A 16,290-nucleotide genomic window follows, 5' to 3' on the forward strand; every position below is an offset into this window, starting at 1 on the left:
GCGACTTACAGTACTGTGACAGTATATTGTCTAAGCAATTGAGGTTTGAGGGCCTTGCTCAAGGGCCCAACAGTGGCAACAGTATATTGTAGCCTAGTGGTAGGGTACTGGACTAGTAATCAGAAGGTTGCTGGTTCAAGCCCCACCATTGCCAGGTTGCTGCTGTTGGGCCCTTGTGCAAGGCCCTTCTCCCTCAGTTGCTTAGACAATATACTCTCACAGTATTGTTAGTCGCTTTGGATAAAAGCGTCTGTTAAATGTTTGTTTGTTTGTTTGTTTATTAGGATTTTAACGTCGTGTTTTACACTTTGGTTACATTCATGACCGGACAGGTAGTTACTCATTACACAAGACTCATCAGTTCACAAGGTTTAATATCAAACAGTCATGGTCAATTTTGTATCTCCACTTCACCTCACTTGCACGTCTTTGGACTGTGGGAGGAAACCGGAGCACCCGGAGGAAACCCACGCAGACACGGGGAGAACATGCAAACTCCACACAGAACGGACCCGGACCGCCCCACCTGGGGATCGAACCCAGGACCTTCTTGCTGTCTGCTAAATGCAAGAAATGTAAATGTAAATATAACAGTCTGACAGTGACCAGAGTTAAGATTGGAACCCAGGGTCCTCAGCTGATTCACTGTTATGAAACAATCCAGCTCGGTTTAAAGCGGAACGTGTTTTCTGTAAAAGTAGCTGCTCGGACAGTTATTTTTGTAGTTACATTGGTGCTCGTTTTTTAGCTTTTACTACCCGTATTCCGAAATATCTGTCGTCCCCTTTATGATTGGCTAGCATTGCGCAATTCTACGCTATGATTGGACAATGACCTGGGACTACGAGCTGCGAGCCTATGGTTGCGCAAAAGGCCGGGCGGTTATAGCCAATCAACGCGAAGGAGGTGGGATTTGTGTTGTAATACGGGTGTGAAGAAAAGATAACGCATCCATACTACATTTGTAATCAGAGCGGAGAGGAAAGGACTCGTCCATATTACAGCTGCTGTTTCAGGTAGTCACAGTTTATTTATTGTGTAATGGCTGCTCGTGTTTAATACGCAAAATGTCAGTCTTGTTGGTGTTTTGCTGGGTATATTTATTTATTCATTATGCTTTTCGTGTGACAAATGACAAACGGCTTTTTCGTTAGCGGTTTAGCATGTCGGCTTGCTTGTCGACATCATTAAGAATTGCCTCGCGTTCACACAATGACAGTCTGCTATTTTACATTGTCACTTACTGCTGGATTTTAACGCTCCGATTCGCTGTTAGTGAATTACATTTAGTATTGAACACTCTTTTAAAAGGAAACAACTGTTCTTCATTGTGTCTCGGTTAGTGCTAGTTTACACCGTGTTAGACGTTTTCGGGGTCTTGTCCCGCCCCCGGATTGTTTTGGTTGGACGGCTTATGCGTCAATCATGAATTCTCTGCCTGTGATTGGTGGATGCTCTGACAGTGCCAGTCAACGCTCCGCTAGCTTTTGCATTCTTCACCATGGCCTACAGTTTTATATAAAAGATTAAATTTACACTATAATGTTTTTATATATATTTATATATATTATATATATATATATATATATATATATATATATATATATATATATATATATATATATATATATATATATATATATATATACACACATCATTCGCTTGTCTATATTATGCATGCAGTATTAATATGTATTGTGCTCAGAAATGTACATATTCAGAGCTAATGCATATTCCCTACATTGACATTTAATTTATTTAGCAGACGCTTTTATCCAAAGTACATCCAGTCTAAGCAATTAAGGGTTAAGGGCCTTGCTCAAGTGCCCAACAATGGCAGCCTGGAATCAGTGGGACTTGAACCAGTAACCTTTCGATTGCTAGTCCAGTACCCTAACCACTAGGCTACAAATGCCTCTATTTACATAGATTTTAATGCACATCTTTCCCCAGTAATGGGTGTTTTAGGAAATTTCAAGTTACCGCTACAATATTAGGGACAGTGGTAGCCTAGTGGGTAGAGCTTTGGGCTATCAACCGGAAGATTGGGAGTTCAAATCCAGGCTCTGCTATGCAGCCACTGTTGGGTCCTTGAGCAAGGCCCTTAATCCTGTCTGCTCCAGGGGCGCCGTACGATGGCTGACCCTGCGCTCTGACCCCGGCTTCCAGACAAGCTGGGATATGCGAACAGAGAATTTAATTGTACTGTACACCTGTATATGTATTTATGACAAATAAAATATATCATCTTCAACTTGTATATAAAATACTACATTTGTATGTTCTATATTTTCTCTAAACCGACAAGGTTTGTTTGTTTATTAGGATTTTAACGTCATGTTTTACACTTTGGTTACATTCATGACAGGAACGGTAGTTACTCGTTACACAAGATTTATCAGTTCACAAGTTTATTAATCACAGTCATGGACAATTTTGTATCTCTAATTCACCTCACTTGGATGTCTTTGGACTGTGGGAGGAAACCCACGCGGACACGGAGAGAACATGCAAACTCCACACCGAAAGGATCCGGACCGCCCCGCCTGGGGATCGAACCCAGGACCTTCTTGCTGTGAGGCGACAGTGCCACCCACTTAGCCAAAGTGTATTGTTTTGTGTTTTGTGTAGGTTTCAATGACCATTAATGAGCGAAACACTCTAACGAGAAGGCCCAGGGTGACAGAGGCAAGGAGAACCTCCCTAAATATGGGCATATTTACAACATTTAACAGATGCTTTTTATCCTTAGTGACTTGCACTTGTGACAGAATGAACTGCAAGCTGCTGTGGGTTAGGGGTATTGATCAGAGTCCCATCAGTTGGAACTTGGCAGTGGTTACACTTGAACCACAGATTCCTGACCACTAGTCTGTGGTTGTCCAGAAGTTTATCGCAGATTAAAGGTTGTATAACAGATTTAGAAGCACCAGTAGCTGCTTGCGTATTATTTAGTTATTGTTATTTCGTCTTGTTGGAGTCATTTCATTTCATTTTCTGCTTTGCACTTGCTTGGTAATGTTTAAGGAAACTGACAGCTGATTTACATTCCTCTGGGGTGTTTGAGTAATGACCAAACTCCGACTGCGACTCCGAAATCTGTTTCTGACAGGATGTGAAGAATGCATTGCTGTAAACACACACACACACACACACACACACAGGCAGGACATTATACAGAACACTACAGCTGTAAAAGTGAAACCGATTTACCACCTGATGTCTGCAGAGGGACAAACATTTCACACTTTTGCACTCTGTGTTGGCTCAGTATAATTTTTGTCTTGTTTCTTTTCCCTAAAATGCAAAAAAAGGTCAAATTTAGCAAATAAAAGGAATGTAGTTGGATTAATCACATGACACCTGGTTTATCAATTTGCAAATAAAAGCAAAAATAATTATGCTTCTGATCACATCACACATAAAATTCTGCTTTTTACTTTTAAAGCTCTCCATGGTCTGGCCCCAGCTTAAGGTCCTAAAGGTTTCTCTCTACGCCTCTGACTAAACTGTCCTCAATGGGAGCAGATCTTTCAGTGCTGTTGCTCCTCAGCTCTGGAACTCTCCACCTCATCCCTGCGAGATTGCTCTTCTACTTCGTCTTTCCTTTTTAAACAGTATTTTAGTTCCTCCTCTCCTGTAAAGCGACCTTGAGACGGTGAAAGGTGCTTTATAAATAAAAGGCGTTCATTAATATACATTATGTGGCTAAAAGTATGATGACATCCTTCCTGTTGCTTTTAGATGTTTGAGTCATACTTGTTGCTTACACATGCATACAAATTATCATACTCATGGTTAACAAAGACACAAATAAATGCTTCACACTTCTCGTATATTGTCAAATATGTATTAATAATTGTTAAACCCAATCAAGCGAGCATATAATTTCACAGTCAAATATTAATGAGATTTGCACAAATTCAGGTGCTCGAGTTCTCTGCTCATTAATATCATAAGCAGTTTATAATTTGTCCCTCGGTGATATGCAGTCATTCTGTAATCATTTCCGTTTTGATTGATTGGTGTTTGATTATGTAATCCAACATATATAAACTGTACGGTTGTGCAGAGTTCCGTTTGCTGTTCCGTTAGCAGGTGAGTATAACGGCGCTAACAGCACTGACGTTTTTCTCCTCTCTGGGGTGACGGCGAACAGCGGTTTTGGTGGTGATGGACCCTCCCGGCGGGCGAGATGAACGTCGGCGTCAGGCTGAACGTCTTCGACGGGAGGAGGCTTACTACCACTTCATCGATGAGCTGAGCGAGGAGGAGTATCGCTTGATGAGAGACAGTAACCTGCTGGGCACGCCAGGTAATTTCTCATAGACCTTCACCTCCACAAAAGCTCCTTATTTAAAAGCCGTCACATGACTGCTGTGTTACATATTGTGGCAGAAGTGTTTTTATTTGGGCTTTTATGGGGATGCATCATCCCGTATATTAATTAAAAGCTTGTTCTATGTAGAACTGACCCAGCTTGTCCATGTCTGCCTGTTTTGTTTGTTATGATGTCTGTTTAGCCACAAATCGGAATCTAATTGGCTGGTGCTGGTCTTTAGCCCGATTCTTATCATAATCTCGGCTGAAATTGCGCTTGTGATGTTTAAGTTCCTTAATCTAGTACAAATAGACGACAATCTACAAACACTGTTCAGCTAAAGATTTGTTAAGAGGGAATACTAGGGCAGTTACAGCTTAGTGGTTAAGGTGCTGGACTAGTAATCAAAAGGTTGCTGGTTCAAGCCCCACCACTGCCAGATTGTCACTGTTGAGCCCTTGAGCAAGGCCCTTAACCTCCAATTGTTTGGACAGTATGCTGTCGTAGTACTGTAAGTCGCTTTGAATAAAAGCGTCTCCTAAATGTCGAAAATGTAAATGTAATTATCTTTTATCATTAGCATTTGCTTTATATTGTCACAAATAGTTAGTTTAACAAGCTGACAATCATTATTCATTCTGAAAGGTGAAGTCACAGCTGAGGAACTGAGGCAGCGACTGGACGGAGCAAAGGAGCGAGTCTCCTCCCAGCCTCAAGCCGAAACACGTCCTCAGAACAGCGAGGCAGGAAACGAGGGCAGCAGCGGTGAGTACGAGCGTACAGACCGGCACGAAAGCTTCACTTGAAAAGAGTTTTATTAGTTGCGCGAATCCGGGTCCTTTCTGTGTGGAGTTTGCATGTTCTCCCCGTGTCTGTGTGGGTTTCCTCCCACAGTACAAAGACGTGCAAGTGAGGTGAATTAAAGATACAAATTTGTCCATAACTGACTGATGAATCTTGTGTGACCAGTAACTACCTGTCCTGTCATGTAACCAAAGCATGTGAAACGTGACGTTAAATCCTAATAAATAAATAAATAAATTCTCTGTCGTTTCCCTTGTGTTTGTGCAGGTGCCGTCGAGCCCGGGGCCGAGAGCACCAACGGAGACTCCTTGCTGGAGTGGCTGAACACGTTTCGGCGCACGGGCAACGCCACCCGCAGCGGCCAGAGCGGCAACCAGACGTGGCGGGCCGTCAGCCGCACGAACCCGAACAGCGGCGAGTTCCGCTTCAGCCTGGAGATCAACATCAACCACGAGCAGCCCGAGCCCGGCGAGCACAACGACGCCCCTGAACCCGCCGAATCCCCCGTCCCCCAGAGGGCCTCCGTGTCTTTACGCGCTCCCCCTCGGCCTCCGCCGCCGTACCCCGCTTTGGGGAGAAGGGCGCAGGCACGGCGCACTCGTAGTAGCACTACCCCACCCATAACTCCGCCCCTAATCTCTCATGCACCTTATACGAGTCTAAGAAGGAACCTCGTTCTGCCTCAGCTGGCGCCCGTTTCTGTACAGAGCCCGTCCACTTCCCAAACGCAAGAGCAGTATAGTGCCAGTGTCGTGGGCGAAGTACAAGCCTCGCCCACGTTGCTTAATAATACAGAAGCCACGGATGCTGATAATGAAGGTCTGGACTCTACGGATGCTGTGTCTCAAACCGGCCCGCAGGGGGCGGGAGCTAGCCGCGAGGCACGCGCCAGGACTCGTACGCGCGGCCGGGTGCGCCGGGCGGCTCCGTCCCGGTCTGCGTTACGCAGCCGCTCCCCTCTAGATAGAAACTCTGCCCAAAGTGTTAGCCCCGCCCCGAGCAACCCTCCTCCCGCTGCCGAGCCCAGTGTGAACACATCTGTCGCTATGGAGACGAGTGAAGCGTCTGTGGAAACGGTCGCTCCTGCAGAAGCCGCTCCGGACGCCAGCGCGGAGGAGGGCGAGCCGCAGGGATCGGGCGCATCCGGAGGCGTACGCCGGCACCCGACCATCATGCTCGACCTGCAGGTGCGCCGCATCCGACCCGGCGAGAACCGCGACAGGGACAGTATCGCTAGCCGTACGCGATCGCGCGCCCGCGCCGCCGAGAACACCGTGACCTTCGAGAGCGACAGCGGAGGTTTCCGGAGGACCATTTCTCGTTCGGAGCGTGCTGGCATCCGCACCTACGTGAGCACCATTCGTATTCCCCTGCGCCGCATCTCCGAGACCGGTCTGAGCGAGCCGAGCTCCACGGCGCTTCGCTCCATCCTGCGGCAGATCATGACCGGGTTCGGCGAGCTGAGCTCCCTGATGGAGACCGAGGCCGACTCGGAGAGCGGCGCCGTCGCCGGACCGAACGTCGCCGTCGACCCCGGAACGAATCGGGCGCAGGAGGGCGAGGGGACAGCCGCTACTACGGACTCACGACAAGACGGTGGACCCGTGGGCGAGGCGGGACAGGCGAGGGTGGCCGCCGGCGGACGAGACACCAACAATTTAGTGGAGAACGGGACGCTGCCCATCCTGCGGCTGGCGCACTTCTTCTTGCTCAACGACGAGGACGACGACGAGCACCCGCGCGGCCTCACCAAGGAGCAGATCGACAATCTGGCCACGCGCACCTACGGCCAGGCCAGCCTGGAGGGCGAGCAGGGCCGCGCCTGCAGCGTGTGCATCAACGAGTACGCGCAGGGCAACAAGCTGCGCAGCCTGCCCTGCGCCCACGAGTTCCACATCCACTGCATCGACCGCTGGCTGTCGGAGAACAACACGTGCCCCATCTGCAGGCAGCCCATCCTCTCCAGCCACCAGGACTGATTCCCCTCTGGTACCGCGCCTGTACATAGCGCCCCGGTCGACGTGCCCGCTCATCCAGATCCGCTCTCTTCAGCTGTAGTTAGAACCGAAAGGAAAAAAAGAAATACGAATACAACAGAGAATTAACAAAGCTTTATTTTTTTAGACTTTTATTTTCTGCTCCGCGTAGTCTCCTCTCCGTCACCCCGCCCTCGTTAACACACGTTAACTGTGATGAATCAGTGTTAGCAAAAGCTAATCAGTCTCACTTTACGCCGCGTTTGATTTCACAGAAGCGATTTTATAGGATGAACTGTACGTGCGAGACTCTGTCCATGTGTAAATATGAACGCTTGTGCTTCTGAGGTCCCGCGATGAGACTCGGTGTAGATGGTTATTTAAACTTCCGTTGAAAAAAAAAAATGTCTTTTAAAGTTCATTTTAAAGCTCTTATTGCAAAACAAAAAACTAAATCTTCCATTTTAAGCTCCTATTGGCTGATAATGATCATGGAGATCTGCTCCATATCCAATTTGTATTTTTAAACTTTCTTTGTTTGTTTTATTGAAGAGCCACTAAACACTACATAGAGGATACGTACCAGGGTCACGACAAGACATTTTTATTTACTTTTGTATGTACCCTTAATGAAATTAACCATCATATTACAGTAATATGCAGCAAAAGTGACAGTCAGTGTGAAATTCATGCCGTTATTAGGCAGTCCTGTCAGAGTTATCTCACAGTCGCCAAATCACAGTTATATATATATAAAAAGATTTGGGGTGGCACGGTGGCTTGGTGGGCGGCACTGTTGCCTCACAGCAAGAAGGTCCTGGGTCCTTTCTGTGTGGAGTTTGCATGTTCTCCCCGTGTCTGCATGGGTTTCCTCCCACAGTCCAAAGACGTCCAAGTGAGGTGAAGTGGAGAGACAAAATTGTCCATCACTGTGAAGATTAGAGCTGATGAATAATAATAATATAAAAAGATTTGAATTATTTAAGGTGACTGTAGTTCATATAAATCATATTTACATCACTTCTATGTCAAAGGATTTCTCTTCGATCTGTTTGTAGCTCGGGTCAACCCTTCAAAATATCAGTTTTATCTCTTTGCGGTTTGTGTTACTGCACTAAGCCCCTGTGAGCAAGGCCCTAAACAGTGGATAGCGCTGTCGCCTCACAGCAAGAAGGTCCTGGGTTCGTTTCCCAGCTGAAGCGGTCCGTGTCCTTTCTGTGTGGAGTTTGCATGTTCTCCCAGTGTCTGTGTGGGTTTCCTCCAGAAGCCCAAAGACGTGCAAGTGAGGTGAATTGGAGATACAGAATTGTCCATGACCCAAGATCTCAGCACTAGATAGTTGCGTGTTGGTGTGGGAGCTACAGATGTACAATTTATGAATGAAATATATATTCTGGGGTAGATTTTTGAAATCATAAAGCAAAAAGCTGTATAAAAACTCAACACTGAGATAGTCAACTGTTTCAAAGCGGTACACGTTTTGACCTAAATCCAAGTCATTGGTGAACCACTTCCTCCCCCCAGTAAAGCTTAGATGTCTGTAGAATTACCCATGTAGATTTTGCACTTTTGCTCGAATGCTGTAATATGATAATCAGTTTTATGGAGGGTGTAAATCAAAGTAAATGAAGCCATGACAGAATGAAGAATGACAATGAAGCCATTTCTTCCTGCACTAGTTATACATGAACCTATTTGCTTATAAAACCCCTTAACTGTCTGATCCATCGAGTGCATGTGTTATTTCTTTTGGTTTGTAGACAGATGATAACATGATGGAGCTTTGTTAGAACCGAAATGCAGGTCACAATATTTAAATTGAGGGATAATTAATTATTTTTTATAGTTTTTTGTGGGTTGTGCAATGATATGATGAGTGGAAGGAAATAAATGAGATGATCGTGATGATTAGTTTTAGGTCCTTTTTGTTTTTATCATCGCTGATTTCCTGCAATTGTTTTCATTTCAGCTTAAATCTTTATCCACATCATCTGCTGTGAACGAGTTATTACCACAAACATGAGTTTTGTCCAACTACCCACGTGTACACCTGCTCTTTCATGTTAATACTCTATCAGCCAGTCGTGTGGCTTTAGTGCAGTATGTACAGTTATACAGACGGGTCAGGCGCTTCAGTTAACGTTTCCATCAACTGCCGCTCACTAGATGTTTTTGTGTGGCAGACTGTGACCATCCAAGTCCCTCAGATCACATGTGTTCTGGTCTGATGTTTGATGTTTGAGGTGAAGTTCTTGTGCTTGCTTGTATGATTTTATACTTTGTGCTTCTGGTTCATGACAGGACAGTTACATGAACATGCAGGGGTTCCTAATAAAATGGCCAGTGGTAAGATTTCTCTGTACTGAAGGGAATCAGGCGATGTTTTTCGGTCATGGTGACCGTTTTCTTCCCCTGTGATGCAAGGTGTATGCAACCATTGAATCAATAATTGAAACTGCTGCCAGATTTTTCTGAAAAACCCACAGAACACTCCGGAAGGACGTCAGATTGAAAGGGAAAGTTTTTGGGTGACGAATTGTTTACCAATCGTTCAGTCCCAAAACAAAAAAGAGCAGTTCTGAAAATCAGTGACGTCCAAAGACTTTCAAGAGACACACGCCCCTTATAGGTGTATCTAAACTTTTAATTTCATTAATAATTAAGCTCTTTAAGTGCTCTTTTCTTTCAAAATGATTGTTTGTGGTAATAACACACACACTTCAGATTTATTTCAAGGCTCAGTTAGATTTCTTCAATATTGTCCTGTCAGGTTCTTCAGCTCTTTGCCAAACCTCATTACTAAGTTGTTGGAATGTTTTAGTTCCACTGGTTTTTCATCCAGACTCCTTTCTTTTAATAATAGACCCCACAAAGTTTTACACGTTTACTGATATGTAATGACACGATTGTGCAATGCGGACATCATTGTGACGGTGTATGTTAACAAACGAGAGCAATCACAGAGACCTGTAGTGATGGAGAAGCACTTAAAGGGCATTTTAAGCACCATTATAGAGTCTGTATTGCTATCCTGCATGATCGGGGTCGTACTGAACACACACAGCTGACTGGACTCAACTTCAACCTTAAAGTGGCTCGTTTTGTTTATTTCCAAGAAGATGAGATGGTACATTGTTTTATTCCCCCTTATTATTTTTTGTTGTTTTAAACAAGCCTCTTAAGTTTTAGTTTCATTTAATTGAAGCACTAGGAAAGATGACATTTCTGTATTATTCTGTTTATTTTGTTTTTTGGCAGAAAATTCTTATTTTGTGTATGTATGTATGTGTGTGTGCGCGCGCGTGCGTGTGTATGAATGTCAGACAGAAAGTATGATGAGGCCTTTGGCCACTAAATGCAGAATGATTTATTTCGTTCTTATTTAAAGGGGCAAGAAATGACCTTGTAATATGACTATGTATTATGTTCTAATGTGATGCTAAAACAGTTACGAATATGTTATTATGTTACGATGTAATTAAATGAGCAAATCACTTTTCTGCTCCTAAAATTAAATTAGGTTTGTTATGTCTCTATAATTGTCCACAATAAGAGTAGTTTTTTGGGTTTCTTTCTGATCTGACCTTCGGCCTTTTGTTTTAAACCATGTATTCGGTGTACAGACTATCACTCGCTTGACACTTTATTAGAAATGCCATACAAATACTGGATTGGGGCTGTTTTGCTCTCAGAACAGATTCCATGCTGAAGTCAGTGCAGTAAGTAATTCTATGGATCCATTAAAGGTTGGATCCCTGTGTGGTGACCGGGAAGCCTCCTAAAGTCTTTAGAACTCATTGCCTGAAATATAGCTTGACATGACTTGTATAATGCAATCTCATGTTTACTCGCCGTTACAAGACGCTAAACTGTGACCGTTTATGAATGCACATATTCCTAATTATCTAGTAATATTTATAAAGCAAGTGGCATTTAAACAAGACTTTCCCCACATAATTACACCATCACCACAGTCTGAACTGTTGACCTCTCACTCTTCATGAACCTTACAGTCAACGTCGTGCATTGAGACATCTTTAAATATAAGATATTCCTTATATACGTGCCGATGACGAACAGAATGGAAATTTTGTAGTGTCAACAAACTGACTTGAACCTGATAGATATTTGGAGCCTTGAGGACCTGGGTTTGATCTTTTCACTGGTGATGGGCTGTGATGAAAGCATGACCTTAGGTGTACTGGCTGCTTTAAATTGTCCCTAGGTGTGAGTAAATGTGTTCCCCTTTTTTCTTCGCTACAGTCATTGTGACCCTGAATACGAAAGAATCGGGTATGAAAGTGAATGTGTATATATACTGTATATATATACACATTAAAAGATTAAATATTTGATTTAATATTTGTTTTGATTAATTTTTAGTTACAAAACGTAAATTTACCAATACCGTTTTGATTAAAAGCATATAAAAGGAGGGAAAATGAGCAAATTACTTTAACCAACATGTTTACAGACATACACTATAATAAATAATATATATATATATATATATATATATATATATATAAATTTTAAAAATAATAAATACATTATTAAAATATTTTTAATATAAAAATTAAAAACACAATGTTTAATTTTTATATATTTATTATATTGCATTCATTAAAGATTAAATATTTGTTTTGATTAATTTTTAGTTACAAAACGTAAATTTTGATACATATTTTGATTAAAAGCATATAAAAGGAGGCAAAATGAGATAATAAACTTAGTTTCTGTTTCTTAAACAATTAAAAGAGGTTTATTAGTTGGTGTAGGTTGATTTTACTCTTATAACCAACATGTTTACAGACAGAAATTACAATAAATAAAATAAACAAAATTATTCGAGCGCTGTGGGCGGAGCTTGAGTGACAGCCGCGGTGACGCGCATGTGGAGGATTAACAGCGTGCTGTGCGCGCTCCCGTTCCGATGCGCCGTCTGTGAATGACCTGACGTGAGCGCGCAGGATCAATCCGTCGGTAAGCGGCACCGTGTGCGGACCGTCTGTCCGTCTTGAGCTGGACTTCTGGTCCTCGGCTATGCTCTCCGTGCTCCCGCCGTGCTGGGACGCTCCACAGCCGCCGGTGCAGGATGTACTTCAACCGGAGATCGAAGAAGATCCACAGTGAGGGAGGTAAGCGCTGCGGCCTCGTCAGTCCTGCCCACGGAGATGCTCGGGGTCCGGGGTGAAGGGTGGCGCGCGTGGGGGGCGATTAGTCAGTGGACGGACGCGGCCGGCTGTGAATGCGCCGGTGTTACGCAAAGCGCGCCGCGCAAACGAGCGCTGTTTTTCCACGGTGCGGCCCGTGGCTGTCACATAACGGCCTGTTCATCCGCACCAGGACGGGGGCAGGTCGGTACCACTGCGTGTCCGGTCCTTATTGTGGTGTAAACATCAGCTTCCCTGCTGATACGCGGTTCGTTCTGTTGTTATTTATTACAATTATAAAGAATTTAATCTGAATCATGATGTAAACGCAGCATAAATAAGTAGACAGTTATAATTTCATATATTTATATTTTATATTTTATTTTCAGCTTTTGTACACCTGAATAATCAGCTCATTAAACTGATACTCATAAAACAATGTTTTTTATCCCACCACTTCAGTAAGGATGTTTATACCACAGACAAGGATTTCCTCACGTTTTCAGTACTGAGAAAACAGCTGTAGCCTAGTTGTTAAGGTACTGGTCCAGTAATCAGAAGGTTCCCGGTTCAAGCCCCACCACAGCCAGGTTGCCACTGTTGGGTCCTTGAGCAAGGCCCTTAACCCTCAATTGCTCAGACAATATACTGTAACTGTACTGTAAGTCACTTGGGATAAAAGCGTCTGCTGAATGCTGAAAATGTAAATGAGAAAACAACTATAATCTGTTTGCTTCAAAGTCCCTTAAAACGTATATAAAGTCTAGTGGCAAGTCTTGGGGCTGTCGGCCTTGCCGGGTGCTCTACAGGCACAGCTGGCCGTGTCTTGAGAAAGGGAAGGTAAGATGTGGTATCACATATCCAAATCCCAATGCATAATGCACAGATTCCATACTGACTCCAGCAGGTTGTGGTTGATTCACAAATAGACCTGACAGATGCAGTTAGTTAGGTAATTAGTTAGTTAGTTAGTTAGTTAGAAGCTGTTGGGACACAGATGACGCTGTTCACAGTCTAACAAGCTTCAACATGAGCTTAGAAACTGCTGTGCAAGAAACTGAAGAAGGGGCACAGATACACACCCCAAACATAAAACTTCTCTTAAGTTCTAAGTTTTGGAAGGTATTTAAATCTACATTATATAAAAAAATTAAAAAACAACACGTGTTGGGGAGGAAATCCAGCATATTCAGCATATCAGTCAAGCGTAAATGACGTGATTATTTATCTAAAGGTTTATGACAGAAACATCATCTTGTAAGGGCAGAGGTACTGAACTAGTGAAAAGAAGGTCATTGGTTAAAGCCCCACCACTGCCGAGTTGTCTGTTGAACCCTTGAGCAAAACCCTTAACCCTTAATTGCTCACTATTGTTAGGCGTCTGGTAAATGGTATTATTGTAAAGGTTATTATTTGCAACACCAAATAACAGTGCAAATGCATCTTGATCCTACCAAACATTTGCACTGGCACTTGCTAAGGCTTTTTGGGTGTGAAAACACACTGGCTGATCAACTCGTCCGTCATGACGTTAAACGCTTGCTGGGGGAGGGTGGATATCTTACTATAGCATGTTATCTCCAGGACAGGGGTTGGGAAGCATTACGTAACACTATACATTACACAACTCCTTAACGTACTCTTAACAGCTCTGTTCTAATCTCGCTGACCTGATCAGTGGGAGTTGATTGTGAACGCTGAAACCCGGGTTGTTAATATACATGAGGTGCATTTAAAGAACAGTGGTCTCTTGGTCAAGGTCTGGGAGAAAGAGACAAACTGTTTATGGTGGGGGAAGTTTGTATAGATGGTCAGATGTCATTTAATAATCACTAAAATGTACAACCAGGATCGGTTGTATGTTACCATCATTCACTCACAGATAAGAGAAGTGCTGATCTCTCACGTGTGTGTAAACTTTGATCCAGGAATTTGTGCTGGAGGTCACTGTTTCTTCTTGGCCAGTATTAACATTTTATTTATTTTATTAGGATTTTAACATCATGTTTTACACAAGATTCATCAGTTAACAAGTCATGAACAACTTTGTATCTCCAATTCATCTCACTAGCATGTTTTTGGACTGTGGGAGGAAACCAGAGCTGCCGGAGGAAACCCACACAGACATGGGGAGAACATGCAAACTACACACAAATAGGACCTGGACCTTCACACCTGGGATTCGAACCCAGGACATTCTTGCTATGAGGGGACAGTGCTGCCCACCGTGCCACCCTATGACCAGATGCTCGGTGTAAAAATGTGCTGGCCGTGATAGAGCACAGTCGGGCTCCCCGTCATTCCGAGGTCTCAACCAGCTGCTCATTCATGATCACGTTCCAGAATTAGAACACAGACTCGCTGTCATTATGAACGGCTTTTTATCCAGAGAATAATTTAATTACTGGCAAATGTGATCGTTTCCTCTCTGTAATCAGCCAAAACAACACTTAGGCAAATTCCCCTCCTGATAAAGCGCTCGATGCAGCAGCAGCAGCAGCAGTTTACTTCTCCTGACCTAAGCTGTTCCTTCAAATCGCCACTTTATTTTTGTTCTCTTTATCTCCGAGTGCTGCGGCCGGATCTTTTAATTAATCCACTCACGCTGCCACACCTACACACAAAACCGACAGCTGCTGACTCCTTTAGATGGCTCGAAGAGATTTACGGTCAGTAAAGCAAGTCACAAAGCAAAATAAATAAATAAATAAACAAACAAAAGAAAAGAAAAAAGCTAGCCCACTAGTGCTGAGATCTGGGTTTGAATCTTAGGTGTGCCAGACGTGATTGGGAGACAGTCTCTGGTACTACCTCGCGCCCAGTGTTTCCCAGTGAACCAGACCCACCACAACCCAGCTCAAGATAAAGAAAAACCCAAAAAATACATGAACAAAAAGTTGAAACTTACAAATTGTTAAATTAACTCTTTCATTTTGCTGGAGATTCGAGCTTGAGCAGTGAATTCTCCGACTCTGTGAATTTAGACTTTTGTTTTCATACACACGCAGTGTTATCAGGCGGTCAGGCATCTACATACAAGACATGAACGGCTATGTCTGAGAAGGGGATGGCTGAGACCCCTTGATAGATTACCGTCCTGTCATGGGTCTGTACTGCGTTGTGCCCAGTGATTTCGGGCAAAGCTGTACCCACCGCAACCCTGACTAAGATAGAGCGATTGTAAAATATGATGTCCTGTCAGCCACGTTAATATTTGCATACATGGGAAATGAAGTGGGGGTCGCACAGCAATATGGGTCCTGGGAATCTGGGTGTGGTCCTTGTCTTTTGGTCATACATTATGGTCACGTGTTCTCCCCATGTCTATGTGGTTTTTCCTACCCAAAATCTTGCAGAGGGTGGATTGCCTGCTTGAAATTGCCCCGTAGTATGAGTGAGCCGATTTGTTTCTTGGGTCCAATGTGTCTGAAGTTTATGAAATGAAGTTTATTAAAGAAAATGATAATCGACTGTGATGTAACGTGACGTGAGCTCATGTCTGTCACATTAAATCTAAAAACATTAGCTAGTAAGGGGGGGATTGGTGTGGTTAGTATAACAGGACAGGTGAGCTTTATTATTTTTACATTTTGAACAGAAGCTACTTTCATACTTTGTGTCTTATGCAAAAGTTTAAACACCTCTGGTTGAATTCCATGTTTTATAAAAACGAGTCAGCACATCTAAGGCTAACAAACGGAAATAGCACGGAAATGTTTATTTATCTGCTGAATTTAACACACTGAAAAATCTTTACATGTTTCCACAAGCCACCCAGTACTTGTAAAATACAATTTGAAGTTTTATTTCTACATTTTGTGCCTAGAAATCAAACAAAACGTGAAACCTTTGCATCGATCTGTTTAACCACTGTAGCTGTAGTTACATGATGTGGCCACAAGAGAGCAGCATTTACCACACAAAGAGAAGCAGCGGCTCTAATACCACACTATTTAATAATTTAATTAATAAAAACATAGTAATCACATTAAAGAATGTATTTAAATAATAAAAAACAGATACAATATTGTAATCG

The 16,290-nt window shown here is 43.3% G+C and overlaps 2 protein-coding genes across 3 annotated transcripts in view; both read left to right on the forward strand.

The window, feature by feature from the left end:
- Window positions 1–975: 975 nt before the first annotated feature.
- On the forward strand, window positions 976–10,617 carry rnf6 (ring finger protein (C3H2C3 type) 6). The gene is made up of 4 exons (XM_062985713.1): window positions 976–1,016; window positions 4,160–4,315; window positions 4,967–5,086; window positions 5,393–10,617. Exons 2-4 carry the CDS (start codon window positions 4,174–4,176, stop codon window positions 7,102–7,104), a joined length of 1,974 nt encoding a protein of 657 aa, XP_062841783.1. The 5' UTR covers window positions 976–1,016; window positions 4,160–4,173; the 3' UTR covers window positions 7,105–10,617.
- Window positions 10,618–12,042: 1,425 nt separating this feature from the next.
- The window catches only part of atp8a2 (ATPase phospholipid transporting 8A2), a 48,768-nt gene continuing 44,520 nt past the window's right edge, over window positions 12,043–16,290 (forward strand). The window contains exon 1 of one of the 2 annotated variants that reach the window (XM_062985721.1): window positions 12,043–12,239. In XM_062985721.1, the coding sequence (XP_062841791.1) occupies window positions 12,197–12,239 (43 nt within the window). In that variant the 5' untranslated portion in view covers window positions 12,043–12,196. The remainder of the gene's footprint in view (window positions 12,240–16,290) is intronic. The other variant, XM_062985722.1, reaches the window with a different exon arrangement.

The sequence above is a fragment of the Trichomycterus rosablanca genome, chromosome 23 (assembly GCF_030014385.1).
Source record: "Trichomycterus rosablanca isolate fTriRos1 chromosome 23, fTriRos1.hap1, whole genome shotgun sequence".
Taxonomy (NCBI): domain Eukaryota; kingdom Metazoa; phylum Chordata; class Actinopteri; order Siluriformes; family Trichomycteridae; genus Trichomycterus; species Trichomycterus rosablanca.

What these genes read in the sequence shown, in the direction of transcription:
- rnf6 (XM_062985713.1), top strand. Translation starts at nt 4,174, where the DNA reads ATGGACCCTCCCGGCGGGCGAGATGAACGTCGGCGTCAGGCTGAACGT. An exon ending in TAACCTGCTGGGCACGCCAG is followed by an intron (nt 4,316 to 4,966) that starts GTAATTTCTCAT and finishes TCATTCTGAAAG; the next exon opens with GTGAAGTCACAGCTGAGGAA. An exon ending in AGGAAACGAGGGCAGCAGCG is followed by an intron (nt 5,087 to 5,392) that starts GTGAGTACGAGC and finishes GTGTTTGTGCAG; the next exon opens with GTGCCGTCGAGCCCGGGGCC.